Source organism: Sceloporus undulatus, chromosome 3 (genome assembly GCF_019175285.1).
Source record: "Sceloporus undulatus isolate JIND9_A2432 ecotype Alabama chromosome 3, SceUnd_v1.1, whole genome shotgun sequence".
NCBI lineage: Eukaryota > Metazoa > Chordata > Lepidosauria > Squamata > Phrynosomatidae > Sceloporus > Sceloporus undulatus.
In genome coordinates this window covers 244,722,848-244,750,412 of record NC_056524.1, presented here as the reverse complement: position 1 = coordinate 244,750,412, position 27,565 = coordinate 244,722,848, and the positions used below count along the sequence as shown (strand labels likewise).

The window sequence follows — 27,565 nt, the reverse complement described above, 5'->3', positions numbered from 1 at the left end:
ATCATCATCATCATCATCATCATCATCATCATCATCATCATCATCATCATTTTATTTATATCCCGCCTCTCTACAAAATGCAATCAAGGCAGCCAAAGCTGCTTTTTTTCCAGGTCTAATTGCAGCTTAAAAGCTGCATGTAGTAATCTCCTAAGATCCGTGTCCTTAGATCTTTTTGTTTCCTCAGAGGTTGAGAGGAACTGCTGGACCTCTTACCCTTTCCCGTCACCACTCCCTTCTCCTTCTGTGTCATGTCTTTTTAGATTGTAAGCCTGAGGGCAGGGAACCGTCTAACTAAAAAGATTGCATGTACAGCGCTGTGTAAATTTACAGCGCTTCATAAATAAAGGTTAATAATAATAATAATAATAATAATAATTTCCTAAGACAAAAACATATTTCTTCCCCGTTTTTTTTTTTTACAAGCAATCGGAATAATTACTTCTGCTTTTATCATAAGCTCACATTGCATTAGCCAGTTGTATTTGCTAGCACAAATTTTTCCAGTAGAAGCCATAAGGATTATCTGTGTATATGGACATGTGGGGGATATGTATCCTGGCTCTAGTCCTGTGTAAGGTGAGCTTAAATCTCACTGACTTTGTTTTCTTATAATTAATTTTGGACTTCAGTCTTTACTATGTACTAGTTTGGAAGCCCAATTTATTATTTTTCTCTTCATTACAACTTTGAGTGGTCAGAGAGGTTTCATCTCCCTCTAAGAGACATGACATGTTATGCTCTGTGACCTCATCAATAGCTGGCAAATTTGCTCTAGTCTCCATCTCTATCAAAAGCTCTTGACCTTATAGGCTCTAGTTTATACCGCTCTTGACCGTAGGGCACTGTCAGTGAGCCTCACATCACTGCAGTCTTTCAGAAACTGATATTGTTATCTGTTCCAAATTACACTGAATGGCTGTAACATGCTCAACAATTTATTACATCAAGATTAAGCTACACAAAGATTAAGCTACATATAGGAAGGATCATGACTAATCTGGGGACTCAGAGGAGGGTAAAGAGTCTGAAACATATTAGTCTCTACGTGAGAAATGTTAATAGAGGAATTGGCTGTAGGAAATAAATATTCCTCCTGGCCTTTGAAAATATCTATGAATTAACAGTATCTTAAAAGTAGAGCTATCGCAGATGTAACAACAGCCCCGGAAAACATGAATAACAAAAATGGTTGCAGGCTTTTGTTTCCCCAAAGTTCTTGTTCTGGCACAATGAAGCGGTTGTTAGTTTAAGGATCATTTTGAGGAAATGAGTGAAGCCAATTAGCAGTTAAATTATATACATACCAAGGGTAAACTAGCCATTGCAGAACTGCTGTGATGTCTATTAATCTACAAGCTATGCCACCATCCTTGGATATTTACAAAACAAGGTGCATTGGACAAATTGTCCACCTAGCTTTGAATATGATCTTCCAATAGCAGACAGCCAAATGACCCAGGGAAGTTCACAGGCAAATAATCTATGGATAAATTGGTTTATTCTGTCTCTAAGCAACGAGGCTGCACAACCTGTTATCTTCAAGGTTAATGCTGCTAACAGAAAGGTCTATGTGCCAACTATTAATTTCTAGAGGTAGTATATTCATTACAGATAGCAAGCTAATGTATGACAGAGCTACTAGGAAAGTTTTGTCTATCAGGAAATCTTGTGTGTCATGAACTCAATGGGTGGCTGGTTATTGGACAAAGCAGAAGTATTATTTATTGGTTAGGTAGTAAAATAATTTGTTACGTAATTGTTCTTCTACCTACTAGGACAGCCAAAGCATTGTATAATAAAATAGATACAAAATATTATGTAATAACAGATTAAAAATAACTTTAAAAGCCAAAGTTAAAACTCAGTTACTTATAATCCCCCATGTGGCCATTTACTTCTTAAGCAAGGCCAAAAAGATACTGGTACTACAGACTGCTTATGATAACATCCCCAAGACACATCATTCCTAAATTATATAAATGATCAACCCAATTACAGGCACACCAAAAACAAAATCCACATGTCAGACAATATTGGATTCCCGAAACTACAATACTTAAGAAAAGCTCCAAAATCACCAGCAGAAATGCCTATCAGGCTTATATTCCTGTATGTAGGACACCCTTTCATTCCTATATGGTAGGCAATCCCAAAGAATATGATCCACAGGTTTTTTTGTGGGGCTTTTGGGCTATGTTTCTGGTCTCCACATCCATCACAGAGCACAACTGAGCACTTGTCCAATGCCCCTTTCTCTCATCTACAGAATGCCAGAGAGAAGTTTTTACCCTGACTTTTCTTTAGAAGGTAGGCAATAAATGTAGTTCTGAAGAGTCTGACAACCTGATATGCAATGGGGATAGAAGGAGAATCCTAGCTGGAAACTGAAAAATGTGATCAAGAACGAGACTGACAAATTTCAAATCCCTATTCATGTCAATCTTGATCTTCTGGGCAGTACAGTTAATAACTGGAAATGTGTGTGTGTGTGTGAGAGAGAGAGAGAGAGAGAGAGAGAGAGAGACCCACAGGCAAAGTTCACAAAAGGTGTTTGCTATTCTACCCATAGATTCTGGCACCTTAGTAAAACCAACTTGCTTGCAGCCTCAGCAAATCTTTATGATGCACTCCATAGTTTACTTCCTACTCCCAAGACCTCAATGATTTCTTATTTTAGTGAAAGTATCTCCTGGTTGCACTTGAAAAATATTTTGATCTCCTTTCTCTTGCTATGATGTACAGGCCTCCGAGACATTAAGCACCCTGCTCTTACGTTTGAGCTTCTCCTTGTACCAGTTCTCTTTCTCTTTTGTGAGCAAACTGATAGCCTTGTTCCCTGGACAGTTGGTGGGTTCATGAGCTGAAATCTTCATACCAGTTTAGCCAGTCAGCACCAGAAGGTTCAGAGCCACGAGAGCCAAACAAGACAGATGCACTCACCCTAGTTGGATGCTGCCAAATTCCCACTCCTCATCATGGATAATTGTGGCCATGCCACTTAGAATTGAATTCCATGGGAACAATCTGATTATGTTGACTCTCCCACTGCCACTAGTGGAGTACAGTGGTTCTGACCCTGATGGAGAAAATACTGCCATACTGCTTCATACATTTTGATATTTAGGTGGTGCTGGTGGAAAGAATGGAAGCCACATGACCTCTGTTAACATAAGAGTGGGGAACAGGTATTCTTTGACTGCAACTTTCTCCATCCTTGCCCATCGCCTATGCTAGCTAAAGCTGATGGGAGCTGCAGTTCAACAACAGGTGGAGGGGTCATTCATTCCCCATCTGTGCTGTCTTGTTCCAGTCTCCGTGGCTGGGGATGTTATGGTGACTGAAGTGGCAGAGAAAGGGGGATATCAAGCTCAAAGTCAATATACATTTGTCTGAATAAATAAAGAAAAGGAAACATTTAGATCCAGGGAGTGAACAGTGTCAAAGCCCCTTTGGAGAAGTTCATAATCATAAGCCTGGAGTTATATGCATACTGCATAGACATTTCTCTGTGGCTCTGAGCACATCCAGACATTCATACAAGGGGTGCAGATATGAAAGACACCAAAGGATCAATACTGCAAGGTGTTTTTCATATCATTTTCTCTACCTGGGATAATTGAAGAGAATCTGTTTTCTCTCCTGGTATCTTTTGCTATGAGCTTATGAGCCAGGGTCAATCAAACAAGAAAGCTTTTATTAGCTCTCTCACTCACCTTCCATTGGAGTATTATTGTCAGGTCTATTTGCAAAGACGACATCTACATACTCAAGTTGCAGCCTCTGGAGAGAAGCTTTTAATCCTGGAAGTAAAATATGGCAGCATTAGAAAGATTCAAAAGGAAGCATGAAGCACATGGCCGGGAATTGAGAGCTCAGAAATGTAACAGGGCTGCATAATTTTCAAAATGTACAGAAGAGGGGAGAAGCTATATTGTCTATTAAAATTAATCAAGCACAGGCTGATGATGTTGTTTAATTACATTGAAATTTGGATTACAGTAGACAAACCATTATCAGTGGTATCTTATTGCCTCTGTCAAATCACAGCTTCAGGGGACAACATTCAGAGCACAGATTTTCTTTTGGAAGACATATAATCAAAATTATATCAGGGTGAATTTTTATGTGTATGAATAATTTCTTTCCCCACAACCGCCCACGGTGTGCTGTGTTGGTATTGTTCCACATAATTAAGCTGTACCATTTTGGGACTCACTAAACCTGCAAATGTTGGTACATTTGTATTGCAAACAAAACAAATGAAACTCTCAGCCATCTTTGCTGACCATATGTTACAGGTACAACTATTCCCATGTTCTAACTGCCTGCTATGGCACAGCTAAAGAGCATGATGGGGGCGGGGAGATGGCACCCTTAATTCAACAGTACACACATGAGTGAATGTACAGAAAGTTGAATCCAGACCTTTGAAATCTACACATTCAAAACACTCTGACTGTCAGATTTGATAGTCAAATTTGTCTTTTTCACTCTCCACCACACTTGAATGTTTTAAATCTGTAGTTTCTTCATGATGGTCACAATAAATTGGTACATTGTTGAAAACTTTATTTAAAACAAAACCAATCAAATAAGATACTCACCCATCCCTAGACTGATACTGTACATAGCACCTTCCTATAAATATTGTTTTAATTCTGAACTCATTACAGTTTAACCAATGATAGCTCAACATGAATTACTCAACTGCAATATACAGTCGCCCCTCCAAGTCCGCAGAATTGAGATCTGCAGACTTGAAAATCCACAGAGGGGCGACCACCATTGACACCAATGGGGCGTACACTCATGGCACACACCCTGCATGCACACATCCCATTCAAGCCTATGGGCTTGCATATGCACAAGTTTTGGAACTCGCGGGAGGGGAGAGGTCTGGAATAGATCCCCCTGAGTTCCAAGGGCCAACTATAGTTTATATATTGCAGATAAATAACATTACTGGAGGCCCTTCCATACTGCAGAATTATAGTATCATGATTCCACATGATTCCACAGGGCTCCAATCCGATGGGGCATTTAGACTTCTGGTGCTTCACCAAACTACAAACCCCAGGATTGTACAGCATGCAGCCATCATAACGAAACTGGAATACCTGGAATAATACAGGTTGAGTCTCCCTTATCAGAAATGCTTGGTACCAGAAGTGTTCTGGATTTTGGATTTTAGAATATTTACATATAGATAATGGAATATGCATATACATCTTAGAGACACCTAAGTGTAAACATTCATTTATCTTTTATATACACTTTATACACATAGCCTGAAAGTAATTCTATACATAATATTTGTAATTATTTTCTGTATGATAAAAAGTTTGTGCATACTGAAACATCAGAAAACAAAGGTGTTACTATCTCAGCCACCTATGTGGACAAATCTGAAGTATTTTGGATTTTGGAATTCTAGATACAGGAGACTCAACATATACTGTTATAATTGTGCATTGTGAAGGGGTCCTAGATTAACTGTACCAAATACTGGATTATATGTTAAATTTATATAAAGTACATAATAAACAGTGTAAATTACATTGGTGAGCACAAACATTATTAACGACTGGAATTTGGCATCAGCTGATACTTAACTAAGTACTTAATTGGTAACTTCTCCTGGGAAGACCCCTCCAAACCTGACAGAAATGTCATTCAACCGTGCCCTGATCCTGATTGCCATGATCATAAGTCACCCGCAACCTACTTTACTGAGCATCAGCCACATGGGGAGAAGGAGGTCCATTCTGTTGACAATCAGAGCATGTCTGAATTTCTGTCATGTCTGGAGGGGCCAGGCCAGGAGAATTTACATAAGTTAAGTAATTAGTCAAGTATAAGCTGGGACAGGATTCCAGCCATTATTGTTAAATACCTTCAATAATGTGTTTTCTTGAAAGTCCTCTTTCTGTTTCAGCTCTGAAAAGAGAAAAAAGTGCACACTTTTTTTTTAACATGACAGATGCTGTATTCATGTTTTTAGACTTACAAGTTTATTTACTTGTAAAATATACTATCATACAACACTTTACAAACAAATTTAACTTAGTAAAGCACTAAACAAGACATACTAACACATATTCAGGACCATCTAGTGGCATATTGACTTGCTTTAGTTCTTTTAAAAATAACCTTTTTGGCTGTGACAATAAACTACTAAGAAATGGTTAACCTTCATTTGAAACAATCAAATTTTCATAATTCACAGTTCACCACTTGCACTGGAATGCAGGTCAAGCAGAGCAGAGAATTAGAACTGACAGGCTCCATTGGAACAGATTTGTAGTGTCTATTGATCAAAATCCCCTTGCCTGCAGCAGGCTCCTTTCATAGTTTGGATGTAAAAATTCTCATACATGTACAGGGTGACCAGACATCCTCCTCTTTCAGGACATGGCCTTCATTTCAACCTGCTGTCCAGGAGGAATTTCAAAATGTCCTCCATTTTCAGCATGACGAGGAAGCATGAATTTATATTTATATTATTTTTTAGCTTTTATTTTATAATGTCCTACTTTTTCTTGAATATCCTGCATTTTGCAGTGCCTTGTCCTTCTTTGCAGTTGTGATATCTGGTCACCCTGTACCTGTGGAACATCCAACAAAAGGCTTCTACTGAAAGGAACAGCCATGTGAACATTAACTCACTGACAAAGATATGGTTTATATTAGTATCTAGTCTGACATACATTTGGGGCAGGAGTAGGCAATTTTGAAAGGGCTGGGAACCAAATTCTGAATCCCTAGACCCATTGCAAATGAATGGGCTTATATATATAACATTTAACAGGAGTCTTGTGGGTCAGATTAATACAACTTTTCTTCCTCCTGACTTCAGTGCAACTTTTCTTCTCTGCTTTGTGGGTTTTGTGTGCCTTCAAGTTGTTTCCGACTTATGGGAACCTAAATGATGACCTATCATGGGGTTGTCTTGGCAAGATGTGTTCATAGAGGGTTTATCTTTACCTTCCTCTGAGGCTGGGAGAATGTGATTTATCCAAGGTAACTCAATGGTTTTCTGCAGTGGAGTGCAGCCCAGGACTCAAACCACTACACTACACTGGCTCTCCCTCCAGCTCTATTGTCATTGATTTTGAACTATGACTTTATCACACTGGGGCTAATTTCACCATTAAAGAGAGATTAAAGAGCATTTAAAGCATCTCACAAATAAAGCAAAAATGGCGAGTAATTGTGCTAATGATTATTACACACAAACGCACAAATAAAGTGATATCAGAAATACATTGTTGCTGAAATCCCGAAAGTAAAAAAGATGTGTGTTAATGCTTCTTTGTGACCACTTTTATGGCGGGTTTTGTGCAATGGCCTGTGAAATTATTTCACATAATAACACAATTTTTCTGGGATATTCACGGGATAAATTCTCAATCACCTTTGTGTGATAAACTCCCTAGTGCTGAAAATAAACAATGGTTTCCTTCAGCCTGGTGGTTTAAAATAAAATAAAATTGTGGGTTTTTTGCCAGCCACCTCTAGGTCTTCCATTCTGGAAGTGAGTGGAAAGTTAAATGGGAATCAAGATTGTAAATTGGGAGCCATAAAGCTTGACAAGCAACTTAGCAGAAAAGATTTCAAAGGATGTTTGGCATGTTGGCTGCGTTCAAAGCTAAATTTCCCCTTGCTTTATCAGACAAAAATCTTCAAACTAATTAGCTGCATTCTTACAAATCAAAGAAACCACTTTCTTGTCTACATAGCTGGGGGTGGTATTAAAGGAGATGGTTTCTGAAATGACATCCTCACCTAAAAGTAAAAGAACACAAGTGTTATTCTTTTATTCTCCAGTTGGCCATTTGAAGAAAAAAAAAAGTACATTTATTTCAGCATTTTGGACTTCATTAGCATGCTTCTCAGGAGAACACCCAGTGCTTTATTATTGTGGTTGTTGTTGTTGCTACTCCTATTTATGCTCATTTTCTTCCCCAGCCCTATAGCAGCAGAAAAATGGTATGGTCTTATTTGTGGACTGCATTCCAAGCAGGAAATAATTGGGATTATTTTGGGCTTTGCCAGATGCCTCAGGGACTATGAGTACTATAGAGAGAGAGGGAATAGGCATGGGAATTTCTGTTCCTTTCAAGTCAAGCACGTCCTCCTCATTCTCCCATTTGTCGTGTTTCTGTTGGCCCAGATTCAACACGTCTTCTCAAGCTTTACTAGCACTGCTCTCCAAGAAATAAAAGGAAGAGCAGAGAGTGAACACAGAGCCTTCTCATAATTCCTCTTCAGAGAGATTTGGACAGGATGACTACATGTCCTCTTTTTCCAGAATATGTCCTCCATTTCATCCTTCTGTCCAGGAAGAATTTCAAAATGCCCTCCATTTTGAGCATGGCTAAGAAGCCCATTGAATAACATCACATTTGCTATCTCCATTTGGGAAATGTGTCTACTTGGCAACCTGTCTTCATTGCAATTGGGGGGACAGGATGGATCATTTTAAAATTACTTTTTCCTAGGAGCAGCAGCAGCCAAGACTTGCCCCCAGAGCTCACGGACATTTGTTTCTTGGAGAGAAAAAGGACAGCAAACATGTTAGGCAATGGGCTGCTTGAGGATACAATGCAAATGGTGAAAGGGTTTTTCTTTAATTTCAGCACAATGAAAAAAATGAAAAGAATAATTTAAATATAGGTTCAGTCAAGGGTTTGTTGCTAGTAAAGTACAATTTTAACCATTTGTCCTGTGAGAGTTCTGTAAGAATACTGCAAGCCAACAAGGAATTTTAATGAAGTTAAAGTGATCAGAAAAATATGGCTGAGCACATAATAATATACACTATATGTAATATATCTGTAAATAAACGATATGAAATAAATTTATATTTATATTAGTGTTTTTAGTTTTTATTTTGTAATGTCCTACATTTTTCTTAAATGTCCGTTTTGTGGTACCTTGTCCTCCTTTGTGGTTATGACATCTAGTCACCCTGGGTTTGCAGAACTGACCAGAGGAAGAAGGCAATTGGGTTGGCTTGCCCCAGACCACTACAAAGAAAGCTCCCTCTCCTCATCTTAGTTATTCTGATTATTTCTGTGGTCCATGCATGTTTTCCCCCAGCAGTTCACAGCTGACAACAGGGACACATGAGAGTGTGGACAAGATGGCAAAGATTACTGAAGAAGAAGAAACAACTAGGGGAGGCTGTAGCCGTTTGCTTTTGCCTTAGCCATAATATTCTGCCCCCTCCTCTCTTCTCCTTCCTGCTGAGTTAACTGAGTGCAAACTACTTCTGTATTTTGAACTCAATTAGTAATTGAAATAAGCTGAGGATGAAGGGGGAAAGGGGAGGACAAAACAGAATCTGTGACATTTTAAAAGCAGGATCACAGAGGAATCCCAGTAGGCTCAGGCAAAAGCAAACTGTTCAAGCCTCTCATAGCCTGTATCTTCTTCCTTATTAATACCTCTTGCCATCTTGACTACACTCTGAAGCTGCTCTGTCAGATGTGTTCAGGTTTTCATCTGAACATCTTAAAGGGTGTGTGACCAATTCATATTCATCTGAGTTCCATGCTCAGTATTCTTCCAACAATAGGCACTCATTTATTTTGCACAACAACATATACTAGGCCATTGTTTTCTTTTGTTTAAGATGAGTGAAGAATTTTCTTCAGCGGGGCCTGTTCAACTTTGAATAATTTAGCCTCCAGTTCAAAGGCTTGATTCAGCACATCAGAGGTAATTTTAGCCAGCAAAATGTGTATAGCTGTTCCGTGACCAAGGGAGATGGGAGAGAGAAAAATTCTTCTTCATTTAGCCAACTTGGCAGGGGTGGTGGTGAGTGAGCAAGTGAGTGAGCATGGTGGCCTCATTTTACTTTAAACAAGCTGGTCTTTTTGATCTGATCTCACTGTAGCAGACCATCTGAGCTCATGCCCATGGGTCAGGCAGATATGTAAGTTCTAAACACTCTCTAATACGTAATAAAAATTTGTCAATTAGGCAATGACTGAGTATTGTGATTCCCTCCCCCTCCTGTTGCTCAATATTATGCAGGTAACACAAAACTAGTTTAATTTGATGGAATCAGTAATTTAAAGCAGGAACATGCCTCATCCATGACCTGTTGCAATGAAGATTGCCATCCAACAATATCTAAAGAGTTAAAAGAAACAAATTTTATTTGTAGGTATTTTACAATTTGGGTTGTATTAGGCTTGCCAGATCTAAGGGCCTGTCCCTGCATCTGCAGTTTTTGTGGATCATCTCCAGGCAGTAGATGAGGATACAGATTCTACAGTTTTGATGACTTCAGCTCTAGTCAAGAGTAAAAGGTTGTGTGGAAATCTCTCGCTCAGCTGGTAGAGCAGTAGCTTCCTGTACATTGTAAGGCTTGTTGCTGCAACTTGGAGAGACTCTCCAGGGCGTCTAGGTATTTGTTTTGTTAGCTTCCTTCTTACCTCCCAGTTGTTGTGGTACCAGGGCTCACCCTTCACTTTTTTCTACATCCAGCTTCTAGCTAGTAAAAATAGACTAGATTAAAGGGTCCTTATCCTCACTCCCCAAGTGAGAAGGAACCATGCCCTCATTTTAACTTGATCTGGGAGCAGCCACTTTAGTTAAGATTTCTGTCTTAATTTTCAAACAGAAAAAAATATGTTTTCTTTATATATGTTCATGTGTTTGAAAGACATGATGTTGATATTTAATGCCTAACACTTAACAAGATCACCAGGGGCCAACACTAGGTCTCAGGTTTTGGCCTGGAAACCTCAGGGTCTGGGAACGGTCATAAACAGGCTGCATTTCTTAAACCCCATTGTTTAAGCCCCATTGATTTGAATGGTATATGAACAGATACAATGAACCAGCATGGTATAGTGGTTTGAATGTTGGACTAGAACTCTGGAGATAAGGGTTCAAATCCCCACTTGGCCAGGGAAACCCACTGAGTGACCTTGGGTGAGTCACACACTCAGCTCCAGAAATTCCCACCCCATGATAAGTTAGGTTCACCTTAGAATCGCCATAAGTCAAAAACAATTTAAAGGCACACAACAACAACAATGAATAACCTAACTGTGGAAAGGATGGCATGTTTGGTTTGTGCAGAGAATATAGGCATGTCTCTTTTCCCAAGGAAATGATGTAGAAAAAACAGAGGAATAGTGTTCAGCCCAGCCTTCCTACAACAATGTGCCACAAAACAGACATTAATTAGTAAATGGTGACATTTGAGATGCTTCACTTCAGCTATCTCATTGTAATATAGTGTGTACACTTTCATAAAGAGCTATGGTGTGTGTGTGTGTGTGTGGGTAGGTGTATATCGAGTACCTGCTTGTGCTTCAGTTTGAGAATTATGTCAAAAAGCTACATACCAGGTTTTATTGAGTGCTCTCTGTGATCAAGATACGTCTTGCAATTTTCCAGCATTCCTGGCCCTCTTGTCAAAGAGGTAAGGATGGGGACTGAATTTAAAATCACGCTATTTGGCCCTAAATATGCCAAATGTAATTAATATCTCTCTATCTTCAAGGCACACTTTATGTGATTGTATGTTCTGTATTTTTCTTTTCCCCTTGCAAATGAACACTGGGGATATTTAAAACACCATAAGGTCTAAATATCCTGAAGGCACCAGATCCTGTATGATCCTAGAAACTAAGCAGGGTCAGTATTTGATAGATGAGAGACCACCAATGAATACCAGGTGCTGTAGGCTATATTTCAGAGGAAGGAACTGGCAAAACCACCTCTGCGTATCCTTGCCTAAAAAAACTCTATGAAATTCATGGGTTTGCTGTAAGTTGACTGGTGACATGAAGGCACATGCAAACACAAAAGGATCAGATGCCCACCTCCCACTTCCTCTACAGTTTGACAGAAGGATTTCTCAGTGTTAATATGACACTCTTTGGCCCCATTCCCACTGGCCTATAACGCGGATCATGGGTGCATCATTTCCATTTGAGCACGCATTCAACCTGCATTGCTCCAATATCATTCCCATTGAAATTCAAATCTGAATCAAATTATCCTGAAAAACCCGAATTATAGATCGATAAACAGGTTTAAAAAAACAGTGGCTTTTTAGCGAGTTTTCCTGTGCCTCCTGAGTCTGATTCGGGGCATACGAATGGGAATGACAAGGGTGTCTGATTTGGGAACCTGGAGATGGGAGGAGCAGCGCTCAAGGGGCTGGCCTGGGGGTGTCACCCTCTTTGTTCTCTTTCTGCATCACCGGCGCCATTTTCTTCAGTTTGCATAGCCTTTCCCCCAGTGGATTGGGAAGCAGGGTAAGGAAATCGCGCTACATTGAGCTCCAAATGCAGTAAAAACATTACTCCTCCTGCAACCTCCCCCTGCTCCACATTCATAGACCGTTGTGTGAGGAGACCCATTGAACACCATTTTAACTATTATTATTATTGTTGTTGTTGTTGTTGTTGTTGTTGTTGTTTCTTTTTTTGCCTCTGCCTGAGTGCCTGAGCAGCAGATGGGCTTTGCAGTATGTGCCTGCATGAGTGCCCCCCAGACAACCCAGGGAGCAATGGGGAAGGTAAAGGGATTTAGGGGGAAATAGAGGCTCCTTCTCTCTTTCCCAGAGAAACAATGGGAAGACACAGAAGAGCCTGGACACCAAGGGATTTGAGGGAAATAGAGGCTCCTCTTCTCTCTTTCCTAGAGAGAGTCTGAGGAGACACAGAAGAGCCTTGGATGCAAGGAGTTTAAGATAAATAGAGGCTCATTCTCTCTTTTCCAGAGGAACTATGGGGAGCCACAGAAGAGGCTGGATGCCAAGGGATTGAGGGCAAAGAGAGGCTCCTCTTCTCTCTTTCCCAGAGGAACTATGGGAAGACACAGACGAGCCTGGGACCCAAAGGGATTTGGGGTGAATAGAGGCTCCCTTTTCCCTTTCCCGGAGGGGAAAAGCACCTCAGCGACTGATTGGCTGTGGCACCAAGCGCTTAAGCACTTGACTGACAGCTCCTTTTTAAAAAAAGAGGTTCTGGAACTGCAATGGGAACGGGGAGCAAAATAACCTGCTTCAAATTACAATAGGGAAAATACCAATGGGAATGAAAACAGGGGTTAAAAAAAGGGTCTGTTTGTACCTGTTTTTAATTGGAACGATGGGTCAGATTCGAGTCAGAATCCAAGTCAGAATCCGAGTCAGAATCGCAGTGAAATAAGACACTTTTTTATGTAAGAGCCCAGGGCAACACACACACACACACACACACACACACACACACACACACACACAATTATTTTCTAGAACATAATGATTAAAAAATAAACTTACTTTCCTCCCCAGTAGAGTTTTGTTGTAATGACCAGACTTGACCTCCTAAACAAACAAAATATATTAAAATTTCAATTTTGTTGCGCAGAAGATTATGCAGCAAATACTCCAGTAACTGCAAAATGTACAGGGACAAGTGCAGGGCCCATACTGCATGTGGATTCTAGGAGCTGTAGTTAAAAAAGAAAATACTTTCTATCACCGAAGGGACGTAACAAAATTATCAGCCATAAAATATTGTCCTCTGGTGTCTTACAATTAGAACCAGACATGGAGACAACAGACTAAGGCAGTGAGTATACAGGGTCCCTAATTGCCCCTATTATGCAAGGTATCCCCAGATCATTTTCTTCTATGCAACATCAGGAAAGGTCAATTCAGATGATGCCAAATAGTTTTTCCTGTCTTTGGTTTGAAAGCCAAAAGAATCTCAATGAGAGCCTGGCACTGGGCCTGGATTTGAGATCAATTCTGCAAAGCCTTGATGAGGAAAGGCAAGAGTTTCATGGGAGATCTGTGAGTCTGAATTAAATATTCTGAATTCTACTATGAACACAAACTGGGTATCAAGAGAACTGAATGTTTAAATCTTTACATTACCTCCAGCCTTTCTTTTTTATTATGTTTCCCAAAATCACCTCCGCTCTGCAGAGACAACAAAAAGAACTATATCATGATCAGAATAAATGTTTTAACATAGGAGTATGGCAACATGGGAGTAAGGCATGTTGATCACTGGCAGGCAGTCTGGTTTACAAGTACCTATTTTACTGGTTTGTGGTTTCAAATATCAGTATTTTAGTTATTTGCACAACTGCATAGCAAGACAGTATTGAAGTCAGCCTGAATGAATCACATATACCAAGTCTTTTTATTAACATATATTCCTATGTTATTGGGAAACAATAATAGTAGTGCAGATGATCATGTCTTGGCTTAAATAAGCTTCTAGATGAATTAGTCTTTTGGCTGTGTATGCCATCTCTTCACTCATCCTTTTGAATAAGTGTGCAAACAAGTGTGCATTAATTTTACACACACACACCTCCTTCTACACCATGAGAGATGCAGAACTTACCATCCAATTTTTGCAGAAGGAATCTTGACAGCTGTCATTAAATGTCCACACCAGAAGGAATCTGGCTCCCCCTCATGGGCTCTAGTAGCATCTAATGTGATCTTCCCCTGGCCCAAGAAAGTTCTCTGTTCTTTTGTCATACTCAAAAACTATGATTAATGGTTTCAGAGTCTGCCAGGATATTAAATTATGGTTTGAAATTGGTTTTATATCCTTGCTTGTTTCAAAGTCACATCACACAGCCGTGCCAACGATGCAGAGGAGAAAGGGGTCGCCCCTTTCTCCTCTTTAGGGTCAGGGTGCCAGTGGGCATGAAGCCGCAAGGGCATTTTGCTGCTTCTCTTTGGCCCAGAAAAAATGCCGGATTGGGGCCATAGGGCTGCCTGAGCAGTTACTATAGCCCCAAACCTGTGCTTCCAGAGGCAGCACAGACCTGCCCCTTTCGGGCTGGTCTGTACAGCCCCATAGTTTCCCAAAATATTTTGCCACAAATAGGCAAGTATAGTTAATGCAAGACTTCTTGATTTTTGTTATTCATTTGAACAAAAAGAGGTGCAAAGAAGAATCATAAGCCAAGATATGATTATCTTAATGTAGCTGCTGAGTCCAAGGAGGCTAAATATTAAAATAATCACACCAGTAACCTCCACAGAATAGGTGCAGCTTGGATCTCACGGGAAGTTACTTTTCTTTTGCTAACAGAGCTGGAGTTTGATTTCCTGGATTTTACGGCTCTTTGTTTCCCATTCCCCACATGGTCAAAGAAGGGCCTCTGCCTCCAGATCATCTTGACTGGCAACAAAAGTAACACCTTAAGACACAATGTAGGCCTGTGACTCTAACATTTAACACTTTTGTTTGATCAAGAAGCCAGTGAAGCTTCAAAAGCTTTCAAGACGTCATTTCTGCTTTTTTATTTTTAATTTTATTTTTAATACAAACTTATAAAAACACATCACATAACATAACTTAACATCCACCACCCTAACACATAAAATTACATATATCACATTCATTCTTCACATTTTCTAACACTAAAACAAACGCAAACATATTTCTGCTTTTTTAGCTGGCCCAAGAAAGATATAATATTTTGTAGATTATGCATTTTGTTATGTTTACCATTTTTGTTGGTTCATGTTAAGATTTTTTTTAAAAAAAAGAAACAATCCTGTTTTGGATAACAACTGACATAATTCTTCAACTAGCTGTAGTGTCTGGGGGGCTATGGGAGCCACAGACAACAAAATAACTTCCCCAAGCTTTGATTCTAGTGACAAATTCTAGAACTGCAAAATTATTTTTTTGGTTGTGACTCATATTATACACTGTACAACCCTGGTTGCATTAGAAGCTAAACCTCTGCACACACATGGAGTTGCAAAAAGAGTACCTATGGAGATCCAGGGTAATGTACAGGCTAACTGCACTCCCAGAAACATAAGCCTTCAGCAGTGACAGAAAAGTTTGATTCAGCAAGAACAGTAGATCACAGTACATGGATATTGTCAGGACTGAGGAATTTCTTCAGCTGCACAGTATACTTAGTGCAGACATTTCACCCAATTTGTCAGCAAATCAAAACATGTCCTCTTCCCGTGTCTCATCCCTCCTTCTCCCCTCACCCCAAGCTCTAGCTTTCTCACCAAAATGGTAATTTACAGCTCATATTTCCTCCCCAAACATCTGCTCATTGTCCCAGGCCAACACAGTATTTTCCTTTTCCATCTTCTCCAATATGATAACATAACCCATCATCCTGTATTAACCCACATATGTCCAACATAACATTTGAGCATGGCAACAGTTAAGCATGGCAGGACCATGTCTGAACCGTGATCCAAGGAAATTGGAAATCCAGATAAACAGTAGACAAATTTTGTGGACCTGATCTTGCCCCCACCTCCCCCCCCAGCAGACATATGTGTGTGTGGATGGATGGGAGTCTGGGCGAGAGAGAGGAATGGTGGGTGAGCTTAGGACATGAAAACTGAGAGTGCAGCAAGAAACCTCTGAGCTATTGCTGTGAAATCTAGCACAGAGTCCCCTTTTGTACAGACATCAGCCAGGTCAAACGCACCAAGTGAGCTTCTCATCTGCTGCTTTTGGCCTGACTGGTGTTGCTTCCCTCACATTCCCGAACTGTCAGCCCCATGCAATGGCCCAGCCATTGTAACCATCTGCTAGAAGACCTTGAGAGAACATTCAAAATGATTATTTTTGGAGATATTTTTGAGCCACTTCTGATGCTTGAGGTCTACTGCAGCATGAGCAGGCTTTGGAAAAGGGTTACCATGAACCCAGTAAAGTAATCTGTGTGCTCTCCTATCCTATGAAACAGATATCAGCTGCACAATTCTTTCTTGGAAGAGGGACACCCAGAAGAATTCTATTAGTAGTGATGAATCACAATAACATATGGACCTGGAGGCACAGAGCCACTTAGGATTCATCAGATGCAGGAACGTAAGACTACAACATGACCTAAGGGTTCTTTTGCCTGACATTGGTCCATCCTAAGAATGGTTTGGAAGGGATTTTTGTGTTGTTGCAGTGACGGGTGGGTACTGATGTTTAAAAGACATGACAGCAGAGAGTGGAAATTGGTAAGAATTTCTCTGTAGTGACCAAATGTCCTTCTTTTCCAGAACATGTCTACATTTCAACCTTCTGTCCAGGAGGAATTCCAAAATATCCTCCATTTTGAGCATTACTAAGACACCCATTGAAAAACACCATGTTTGCTATTCCATTTAAAGAAATGCATCTGCTTGGCAGCCTGTCCTCTCTGCAAATAGAGGGATCGGATGGACCCTTCTAAAGTTCTTTTTTCTTAGGAGCATCAGCAGCAGACAAGACTTGGCCAGAGCTCAGGGGCATTTGTTTCTTGTAGGGGAAAAGGACAGCAAAGCTGTTAGGAAATGGGTTGCTTCAGGGGACAATGCAAATGCTGAAAGGGTTTTATTCCCTTAATTTCAGCACAATGAACAAATGAAAGGAATAATGTAAATGTCAAGGGGCTGTTGCTAGTAAAGCACAATTTTAAACATTTTCTTTTTTTGCTCGGAGTTCTATAAACATATTACAAGCCAGCAAGGCATTTTAACAAATAAAAGTTCACCAGAAATATATGGCTGAGTACATAATAAAACACACTATATGTAATCTAGCTGTAAATAAAGGATATGAAATGAATTTATATTTATATTACTGTTTTTATCTTTTATTGTGTAATGTCCTACATTTTAGATGTCCTACATTTTGCAGTGCCTTGTCTTTTGTGGTTATGACATCTTCTCACTCTATCTGTAATGTGCCCTATAATGCCAACCATTTACCCTTCACTCTCTACTTCTGTAGAATGGAACTAGGGAAACTTTATGATGTTAGGGGGGGGACATATTTCTTCCCCTTTGCACCCACATTCACCTAAAGTTTTTAGCTAAGGAACATTTGGTCAAACTGGAATATTCACCTGGGGAGAGAACCCGCCCCCACATCATCCCATGATAGGAAAATTAGAAATGTCGCCTACAAGGGCTAAGCAAAGTTGTTCAATACCAAGGAGCTGCTACACTACTATTTTCTTTTTTGAGTTTAAAATGGCCTCAGTTTGCCAAACTGGGCAAAATTTACTCTTTCATATTCCTGTGAATTGCAAGGGTTCACACTCCACATTTCAGTACACTAGGGTTAAGTTTTTTAAAATTGGATTCCATACAAATGTAGATACTTACTTTCCAGCTGCATATACCTCTGCTGTGTCAAACAGATTTACTCCACTCTCATAGGCAATCGTCATTAGCTGTTCAGCAATCTTTGGGAAACAGAGACATGAAATTAGTCCAAGGAATAAGAAATTTCCCCAAACACAGCCTTCCTTGATTTCCTGTGTTGTTCTGTGCTTTCTGACCAATTGATTCTGACCTATGGCGACTCTAAGAAACCTATCATGGTGTTTTCTTGGCAAGATTTGTTCAAAGTGGGTTTACCTTTGCCTTCCATGCTCTAGAAGAGCTGTAAAGAGAAGAATCAAGGAAGTCAGTCCCAAATCAAATTTGTTAAGATCACAAAGAGTGGACAACGTACTTGGAAACACAAGAAAGATAACTGCTACTATGAGCAGCATTTTGGATTTAATTCATTGCCAAAAGGCTTCTAGGACAAGAAGGACAGACTAAAGAAATGATGATGAAGTCCAATTTCTGCAATGCCTATGCTCATTTCTATAGCAAGATAAATTGATGTGTGTAGACACATAACTTTCCCCCAAACAAGCATGTCAGTATGGTAACCTTGTGTCACACTTTATCTGCATTGATCCCCAGGGCTTTTTCAGTGTAGATGACACACGTCGGAAGGGTGTACTACAATACTGTAATTCTACACAGTATTGTAGAATTAGGGAATAGCCTAATGTTGTTTCGTCTCCCTCTCTTCACAATGTAATTTCACTTACCATTAATTGCATATATCCTGTCCCTCATCAGCAGGCGTGACAGAAAATTGAGACTCTCCATTATATGGAGGCAGAGGAGTAAATGATATTCCTCTTTCCACCATTCAGGTCAAGGTGCATACTTCATAAAGACAGCCAAGTTATTTTGGCACATAAGGCAAAAAATGCCACAAGTACCGTTTCCCACTCCTGGCAGCCAAGATTTTGAATGTGTATTCCTAATGAGGAATACTGGATGAGAGTCAGTGTGGCGAAGTGGTATGAGTGTTGGACTCACTACAACTTTGGATTTCCTGCTTGACCATGAAATCCACTGGGTGACCTTGGGCAAGTCACATGCTCTCAACCTTAGGGGAAGGCAATAGCAAACCTCCTCTGAACAAATTTTGCCAAGAAAACCCCATGGCTGTAAGTTAGAAATGACTTGAAGGCACACAACTACAACAACATTTCTAAATGGCAGTAGGTTTGATTGAATAGCCCTTGTGGTCTCTCTATGGGGTTATTCAGACAGTGAAAATAATACGTACTGGCAGAATGTGGGTTGAATTTTTGTTGTTCACATGCATTTCGAATGCACCCGAGTAAATTTGGGTGTGTTTGTGCCAAAACCCACACTTGACCCAGGTTAATCCATCTTGGGGGGTTTTCCCGAGTTATCCTAAAAGATTTGCATCGTTGGCTGTGTGAATAACTGACATGAACAGACCCAGGAATAAAACTCTGCATGCCTTGAATGTGTTTCGAATACATCTGCAGTATCAACTCCATCTTTATTCACATGTGAGCAACAGAACTCGCAGAGATGCAATACCAATAAAAAGAATTGTGAACAACAAAACCAGAATGGATGAGTGAGATTATTCATAGTAGTACTAAAACAGATTATTTGCATAGTCACATAATCCCTATGATTCTGTGATTATGGGCTGAACCTTATAGTGTCAAATTATTCATGGAACACATCTTTCTAGGAGCAGTTTGACAGTTTGGCCTCTTGAACAGGGATATATCCAAGACCTCTTGTGCAAGTGTAAGAGTGGCAATAATAAATGGCCAGAAATGGCCAAAGATGGTGGTGAAATGAGTTAGCCAGCATGTAACTCAGATGCTGACTGTTTGCAGACTGTCTTATTCAGCATGTGCCTCAGGGGGGTCCATGGAGATGAGGCACTATGGGTTGGATGGTTTGGGAAATAGAAAGGTCTCTTCCAGCTCTATGATTCTAAAGGCATAAGGAAATTCCCAAGCCACTTGTCTCTAAGAATCCCTTAGAGCTAAGTGTCAAAGAAATGGGCTCCTCCAGAAAGAGCCAGTCTCTGGCTGGAGGCACACACCAGCAATGCCAGCAGGGCATTCTGCTCTGCTCAAAACTTAGGATCCTGGCCAATAATAACAATGTAAATGAATACCTAACATTTTATTTCCCCTTCATGGTACTGAAAATCTTCTGTCTAAGCCAGCTGCCTCACTCTGCCAAAGGATTACTTCCTGGTTATTTTCCTGAATGGCCACATTTTTTAGTGTTAGCATTATTTTATGCTAATATTAATGGTTTCAAATGAATGGTTTTTAATTGTTTTACTATGTGTGTTTTTGTTTTTGCTTTTGTTATTTATTACTGTTGGACCCGTTTTTATTGTAAATGGCTTTAATTTAACGGCTTTAATTTTTTTAAAAATAAAATAAATAAGGTAGGATCAGTTGTGCTTCAAAAACATTTTACTATGAACAACTTAAAAACAAATCCATGAGGAGGTTTGAATCTATCTCCTGTGACATGAATAGAGAAAATGACTCATTAGCACACCACGTTTTTTTAAAATCAGCTCACTGATGCCAGGATTTTTGTGATATCATCAGAGCTATTAATTTATTAAGGTTCAGCTCCCACTGACCATACAAGCTAGGGGGTTTTGGAAGTTGTATTCCAAAAAAGTAGCTTCCTAAGCCTCATTTGTTTTTGTTTTTGTGAGCCTTCAAGAAATTTATGACTTATGGCGACCTTAAGACAAACCTATCAAGGAGGTTTCTTGGCAAGTTTTGTTCAGAGGAGGTTTTCCATTCTCTTCCTTTGAGGTTGAGAGTGTGCAACTTGCCCAAGGTCATCCAGTGGGTTTTATGGCCAAGCTGGGAAACAAACCCTGATCTCTAGAATCCATGCTGGCTCTCCCTAAGCCTCACTACCACTCTGTTTGTTAGTGGTTATTTATTACTATTATTATTACTATTCCCATTCAACTGAGATGGAATTCATCCTCATCATCACTTATCAGTGACGCGAGAATCCACTGCTGACTCTATTCACTGCTTCTTTGTCTACAGAAAGTTCGTAAGGGGGCATTTGGACAGTAGGATAACAGACAAACAAGGGTTATATCTAAATGCTGCTTTGGTCCAGCATTGTTATTTGCCTCATTATAAAATTGCTGAAAATCAGATAATGAAAATTAGATTTTCTTTCATTATCTTTTCTTAGTGCATATTATACAGTTAAGCTATAGATTTTGTCTATAGTTGTCATGCAGTTTGACTTTGAGCCATGGATACAAGATGAAAGGTAAGATTTTTTACTATATGGCTCTTAACTTAGAACAAAATTACCAGATTTTCTGGCTTCTCTAATAACATAGATAAAAATCATTTTTATATGCCACAGCCAGGATTCCTTTGAGAAATAAGCCAACTACTTCTGATGACCAACACATTCAGAAAAAAAATCAACGATAAGTGTTCACAGCAGTTAATGACAGATATCAGAAATGGCTACATGATTAATTTTGGAAGTGAATTTGTGCCTAGTTGTGATGCTGCCCAGTGCTGCTGAATCGGCTCTGCTATTGTATGGAACACAATGTGCATTAGATTGTAATAACTTGACCATTATTTTAATGTGGGGCAGAAGATTTGGCAAGAGGGAAGCTATAGAAATAGACCTGCTTGTTTTACAGCTACAACAAAATGGGGCCTTATTTTAGCAGTAGCAAAGACAAAAATAAATGACTATTTGAAACAATGAAAAGTGTGTGTGTGTGGAGGCAGAGCAATTGTAAGGCACAGGTTCACATAAACATACAATATTTGAAGCACTTAATAAGGAAAGCTAGCTTTGTCTGGTTTGGTCCTATATTAGAATTAGCCTGTACGGTTCCTCAGCCACCAAGACAAAGGTGACCCACCAGCCAAGCATGAACCCCTTTGGCAGAAGGCTAAGACATTATTGATAGAAATGTCAGGGATTGGAAAATCTCAGAATAAGAGGGGAGGTCTAGCATTCTGTTAGGCAGTTACCATGCCTTAAGTCTACCTTATGATGACCCCTATGCTATTTAACATCTATAGGAGAAGTTATCTGGAGTCTGGGGGTCTGACCTGTATGTTGACGATGCCTAGCTCTATTACTTCTTTTCATCCAGTTCCCAGGAAGCTATTCCTGTGCTAAACACGTGCCTTTCAGGTGTAATGGAATGGATGGGGGCAAGCAAATTGAAGCTTAAGCTAGGCAAGGCAGATGTGCTCCTTGTCAACTGAATAGAGATCCAGTCAGATTAGATGGGGTTATGCTCGACCTAAAAATGAAGGTTTGCAGTTTGGGTGGTACTCCTGGATTCAGCTTTGAGCATGGAGGCCCAGGTTTCAGCAGTGACCAGGAATACCTCTGCATAGTTAAGGCTAGTGCACAAAGTGTTGTCCATTTCTGGAGAAATTGGATCTGGTCATGGTGGTACATGCCTTTGTTACATCCCATTTGGATTACTGTAATGCACTCTATGTGGGGCTGCCTTTGAAAAGTGGTCAGAAACTTCAGTTGGCCCAAAGCCAGCTCCACTGGCTGCCAGTCCACTCCAGGGTACAATTCAAAGTTCTGATGTTGACCTATAAAGCCCCACATGACTTGGATCCAGGTTATTTGAAGGACCATATCTGATGGTGGATCAGATGTCAGTGGAGCTGTGAAGCTAATCTGGGTTTTATAGGAACTTTGCAAAGTGTTGAACCTATTTAGGTGAAAGCATCTGGTAGCTTTGATATGTCCTAAAGTCTGTTGAGTCATTGCTCAACAGAAACAGGAGCCACAACCCTTAACTGCTCAACAGCCTCTTCTGTAATTCTGCTGCTGCTGCATTGCCAGAAATAACAAGGAAAGGAAAGAATAGGAGGAGAGTGTTTTTGAGGGCCGGGAGTGGCAGGGATGGCCTTGGCAAGGTCTGAGGAAGGGTGGTGTAGGGCAGGTACATGTGCATTGTGAAAAAGGAGAAATGTATTGGCAAAGTACAGTAGAGGATAAAAGGGGACACAGCTTTGCACAATGTTTCCACGTGTATTTATTTATTAAATATATATCCCATATTTTCTCCAAAGAGGTCAATGTAGCTCAGATGCCATCTTTCTCCTTTTCTTCTATCATTACAACAGCCCTGTGATCAGACTGAGGAGATTATCACATGGAGGGTTAGGACGGGAGCAAAGCAGATTGCTCTTGTCCTTATCCCGTCTCATTTGTGCAATCAGGCGAGATTATCACATCCACATGCTTATCCCATTCTTCTCCCACCATGAAGTGTAATGGACCTGTCAGAATTTTAAAGGAACTTTCCAAGGCTGTGAGAGCCAGTGCAGTGTAGTGGTCTGATCACTGGACTACAACTCTGGAGAGTAAGATCTGAATCCCCACTTGGCCATGGAAGCTCAGTGGGTGACCTTGGTCAAGTCACACTCTCTCAGCTTCAGAGGAAAGCAAAGGCAAACCCCCCTGAATGAATCATGCCAAGAAACCCCCCGAAAGGTTTGCTTTAAGGTTACCATAAGTCAGAAAAACAACTTGAAGGCACACAACAACAAATCCAAGGCACTGCACCTATTTTGGTGATAAAGTTTAGCCCTTTGGATAATACCTTCAAATAAAATATGAAGTAGATTCACTGACAAACATGCACATATCACTGATATAGAAACCATCAGGCACCAGGCTCATGGGCTGCATTTGGCTTGTTGAGGTTGAAACCTAGTTGTAGGGCTTTCTGTACCTAGTAAGCAGGTTGAGTTAACTAACTGCAGAAGACAGACTCTGATATATCTTTAAAAAGCACAACAAGTTATTTCATTTATCATTGTGCTTTTATTATCATGATAAAGACTTCAAAGTGTCTTCAGCAGTCATTTTGAATCCATTAGGGAACTTTCCAGTTGAATCATTCTTGCCTCCAGGCTGCAGCTGATGTTTGAGCAGGCAAAAGCTATAAAGAAAGGGCCTGTCCTTAATGGCTACTTCCTAAAACTTGAGAATGACTGTCCTCCAGGCCATGAAGTGCTCATAAGATACACTGACAGCTGTTCAAGACTTTGACATTTATTATTGTGTACACTGGTGAATTGTTGTACCTTTCAGCTTACTAGGTTAGCTCTATAATCAATCATGTCTTTCTCCACTTTCATGGTGTTGGTAACTTCTCCATCCTCATTATATCACAGGTGTATAAAACAAGGCTGACCTTGTTCGAATTGTGAAGACAAAAACATCTTCATGCAGTGGTATTTCTTTGTCATTCTCCTGTATTTAAACATTCTTCTCCTATATCACTGGATACATTTATTCATACTTTTTCAGAATAATTCAAACTATTCATCCCTCCCTCCCTCTCTCTCTCCATTTAATGTTAAAAATTGGGCTCAACTTAGTATTCTTTTTAACTGATTGTCAGTCTTTTATTCCTTTAATGAAATGCACCTGAAAATTGTCAAACCTTAATACAGGTGTATTTTTAGGGGTTTGAAGGGAATCGCTTAGATGTCTTCTGGCTGAAGAGCTGTCCAGCATACATTTGGCTAAAAATAAAGAACCATTAGGTGGAGGCACTCCACAACAATTAACAGCTATATGGCAGGCTGAACTGACACACAAGTTACCTAGTCAATTTCCCTACTATGATGAGATGTATTTCTATTACACCTATAGTCACTCCTTTCACATTTGCACTGTTGTTGTTGCTGTTGATGTGCTTCTTCAAGTCACTTCGGACTTATAGTGACCCTAAGGCAAGCCTATCATGTTTCTTAGCAAGATTTGTTTAGAGTGGGTTTTGCCTTTGCCTTTTTCTGAAGCTGAGAGTGTGTGACTTGTCCAAGGTCACCCAATGGGTTTCCATGGCTGAGCAGAACTGGTGATGGCAGTCCTTTTTCAGGAATCCCAGCCCCTTATATCCTGACAGGCAGAGGAGCAGCTGGAGGCAATATTGCTGGCTTAGTGCCTGGGAAGCCTGGAGCCTACTCCTGATGGTAAGTACTGTAGCTGGTGTTCTCCTCAAAGTCAGTAGGCAGGCAGCAATTGCTAGGGAAAAGAGGGATGATAGACACAGCTCCAACTTCTCTTCCCTGTAGAGCAGTGGTGATGGCAGTCCTCTCCCTGAAATGCTGGTTCCCTCAGTAAAACTTATAATATGTCTCAGTGTTTGGGAAGGCTTGGAATTATAACAAGGTTCACCTCATAAAAGAATCCAAATGAGGGTTGCTGCTGTGTTAAGTAGTTTAGTTAGCAGTGCCAGCCCTGTTATTTGGCAGAGGGAGGTAGCTGTCTCAAGTGGCAGATGACGATGAAAAACATAGCACCACACATCCAAATACTGCAGCGTTGGTAAACATCACATCTCCCAGCAATAAACTGGTCTGTTGTGAGCATAGCTGGCATCTGCTTTTTGGAAGAATAGATGCCAGCCATGCTCACAACAGTTGCTGACCCCAGAACCATTGTGTACACTGAAAAATGGCCTCAGATAGGGATCTGTCTGTTGCAAGGACAACTGATACCCACTCTTCCTACTCTCAGCAATGCAGATAGTGGAGACAGTCATACACGAGGCATAATTTGGACCTGTCTGTCAGGGAGAAAGAAATTGTGGTAATATGCTAGTTGTGATCCCAACAGGCACATGCCCAGCATTCGCTGCATACAGGGAAAGAAATTCTACCTCAACATTAGGAGGAACTTCCTGACAGTAAGAACTGTTCGACAGTGGAACATACTCCCCCGGAGTGTAGTGGAGGTTTCTTTGGAAGTTTTTAAACAGAGGCTGGGTGCCCATCTGTTGGGGGTGGCTTTGATTGTGTATTCCTGCATGGCAGGAGGGTTAAACTTGGTGGCCCTTGATGCATCATCCAATTCTGTGATTCTATGAAATTCTCAAGCATTGGTCTGTTGGGAATGCAGTTGGCTCCTGCTGACAACAAGTTAAGGAATATGGGATTTTGGGGTGTCCCATATGGCTCTTATACAGCATTGGGCCTGAAGTCCCCCCCCCCCAAAACCAGGATGTCCTGTACATTATTGTGCAAAAAATACAGAATGCCTTGTATTTGGAAACTCTAGGGTACAGTAACCAAATGTCCATAATAATATGTCATCTGGGTCTAAGGCCATGTATAGCACCCATCACTAGGCTAACATTTGAAAAAAGACTCCTTAGTTCACAATTATGATTGTGTCAATGGCATTTGTGTGTGTCTTTCTTTTTGTAACCAAGCCTGCCACTTTTTGAAGTATTTTAATTGGTTTATACAGGAAAAGAGATCTCCATTAAATTTCAGGTTCTATGGAGAGCGCCAGTGCTCTGAAATACACAAGAAGCTCAAGCTTTCCCCGCCTCTATGAATGATCATTCTCTCCTATTTCCTGTGACAGGAATAGAACCAATTTATTCAGACTTTCTGTGACTTGACTTTTAATTAACGCCACCAATATATGTGTAGCACTCAAATGCTGTTTTATAGATTGTAAATCACTTACCTCATCAGAAACCTGACCTCCAAATGTGACCCACGTTCCTAGAAAGAAACACAATGATCTGTTACTCTTTAGGGCTTTCCTCTGATATACAAAACACATTATAATTAGGATACTTCCCCTTCAGGGACTCTCCTGAAGTTGATTTGTTCGATGAGTCCTTTTCTAATGAGAATGTACTCCAAGGATTCGGGAACGCATTCAGTTTAACTGGCTGACAAGCTACAGCAGCCCATGATTTTCATTGCTTAACTTTGTCATAACTAAGGGTTGGGATTTCTCTCATCTGAGTAAGACATGGATGAAATGCCTCAATAGGAACTGAGTACTACAAGTGGGTGTGCTTCTGCTGCTTTTGTTAGCACTTACCAATAGTTAAATCAGTATGATAACAGCCAAGCGCACTGGAAGACCTTGGAGCTAGATTTGGTCAGACAGCATACTGCCTCCCCTCTCCTTCTGCCCTCCCACAACAGTTTTTCCATGTTTCATGGAGAATATCTGTGGTGGAACCATCAAAAGTCACCTTATTTCAGTTAGCAGCAGCATCCTTAGCATGTCTATTCAGGAGTAAGTCTTCTTGGGGTTTGCTCCCAGGTAAGTGGGAGTCAGCATAGTGTGATGGTTTGAGCATTGAACTATGCCTCTGGAGAACTAGAAACATATCCAGGGGTAACCATGTTGGCCATGTAGCAAAGTACAATAACACCCCAAATCCACCAAACAGTGATACTTTCATTAGGCCAACCAAATGCAAAAAATACATGTTGCAAGCTTTCAAAGCTTCATTGGCTTTTCGATCAGGCAAAGATGTTAATAAATCATACAGGAGCGAGGGGAGGGGGAATAAAATGATGTTATTCCAAATCAAAAGGAACACCTCTTTCTGTCTTGTGAATTGAACTTAAAAATTCTTTACTTCCTGGAGTACCCTCACAGCCAGAAGGAGGAGGG

At 40.3% G+C, this 27,565-nt stretch overlaps 1 protein-coding gene across 1 annotated transcript in view; it reads right to left on the bottom strand.

The window, feature by feature from the left end:
* The window catches only part of KCNAB1 (potassium voltage-gated channel subfamily A regulatory beta subunit 1), a 204,460-nt gene that overhangs the window by 39,349 nt on the left and 137,546 nt on the right, over positions 1–27,565 (bottom strand). Inside the window, exons 3-8 of the mRNA XM_042458171.1 lie at positions 26,615–26,652; positions 18,113–18,192; positions 13,898–13,942; positions 13,298–13,342; positions 5,897–5,940; positions 3,717–3,803 (exon numbers count right to left, since the gene is read on the bottom strand). Of these exons, the coding sequence (XP_042314105.1) occupies positions 3,717–3,803; positions 5,897–5,940; positions 13,298–13,342; positions 13,898–13,942; positions 18,113–18,192; positions 26,615–26,652 (339 nt within the window). The remainder of the gene's footprint in view (positions 1–3,716; positions 3,804–5,896; positions 5,941–13,297; positions 13,343–13,897; positions 13,943–18,112; positions 18,193–26,614; positions 26,653–27,565) is intronic.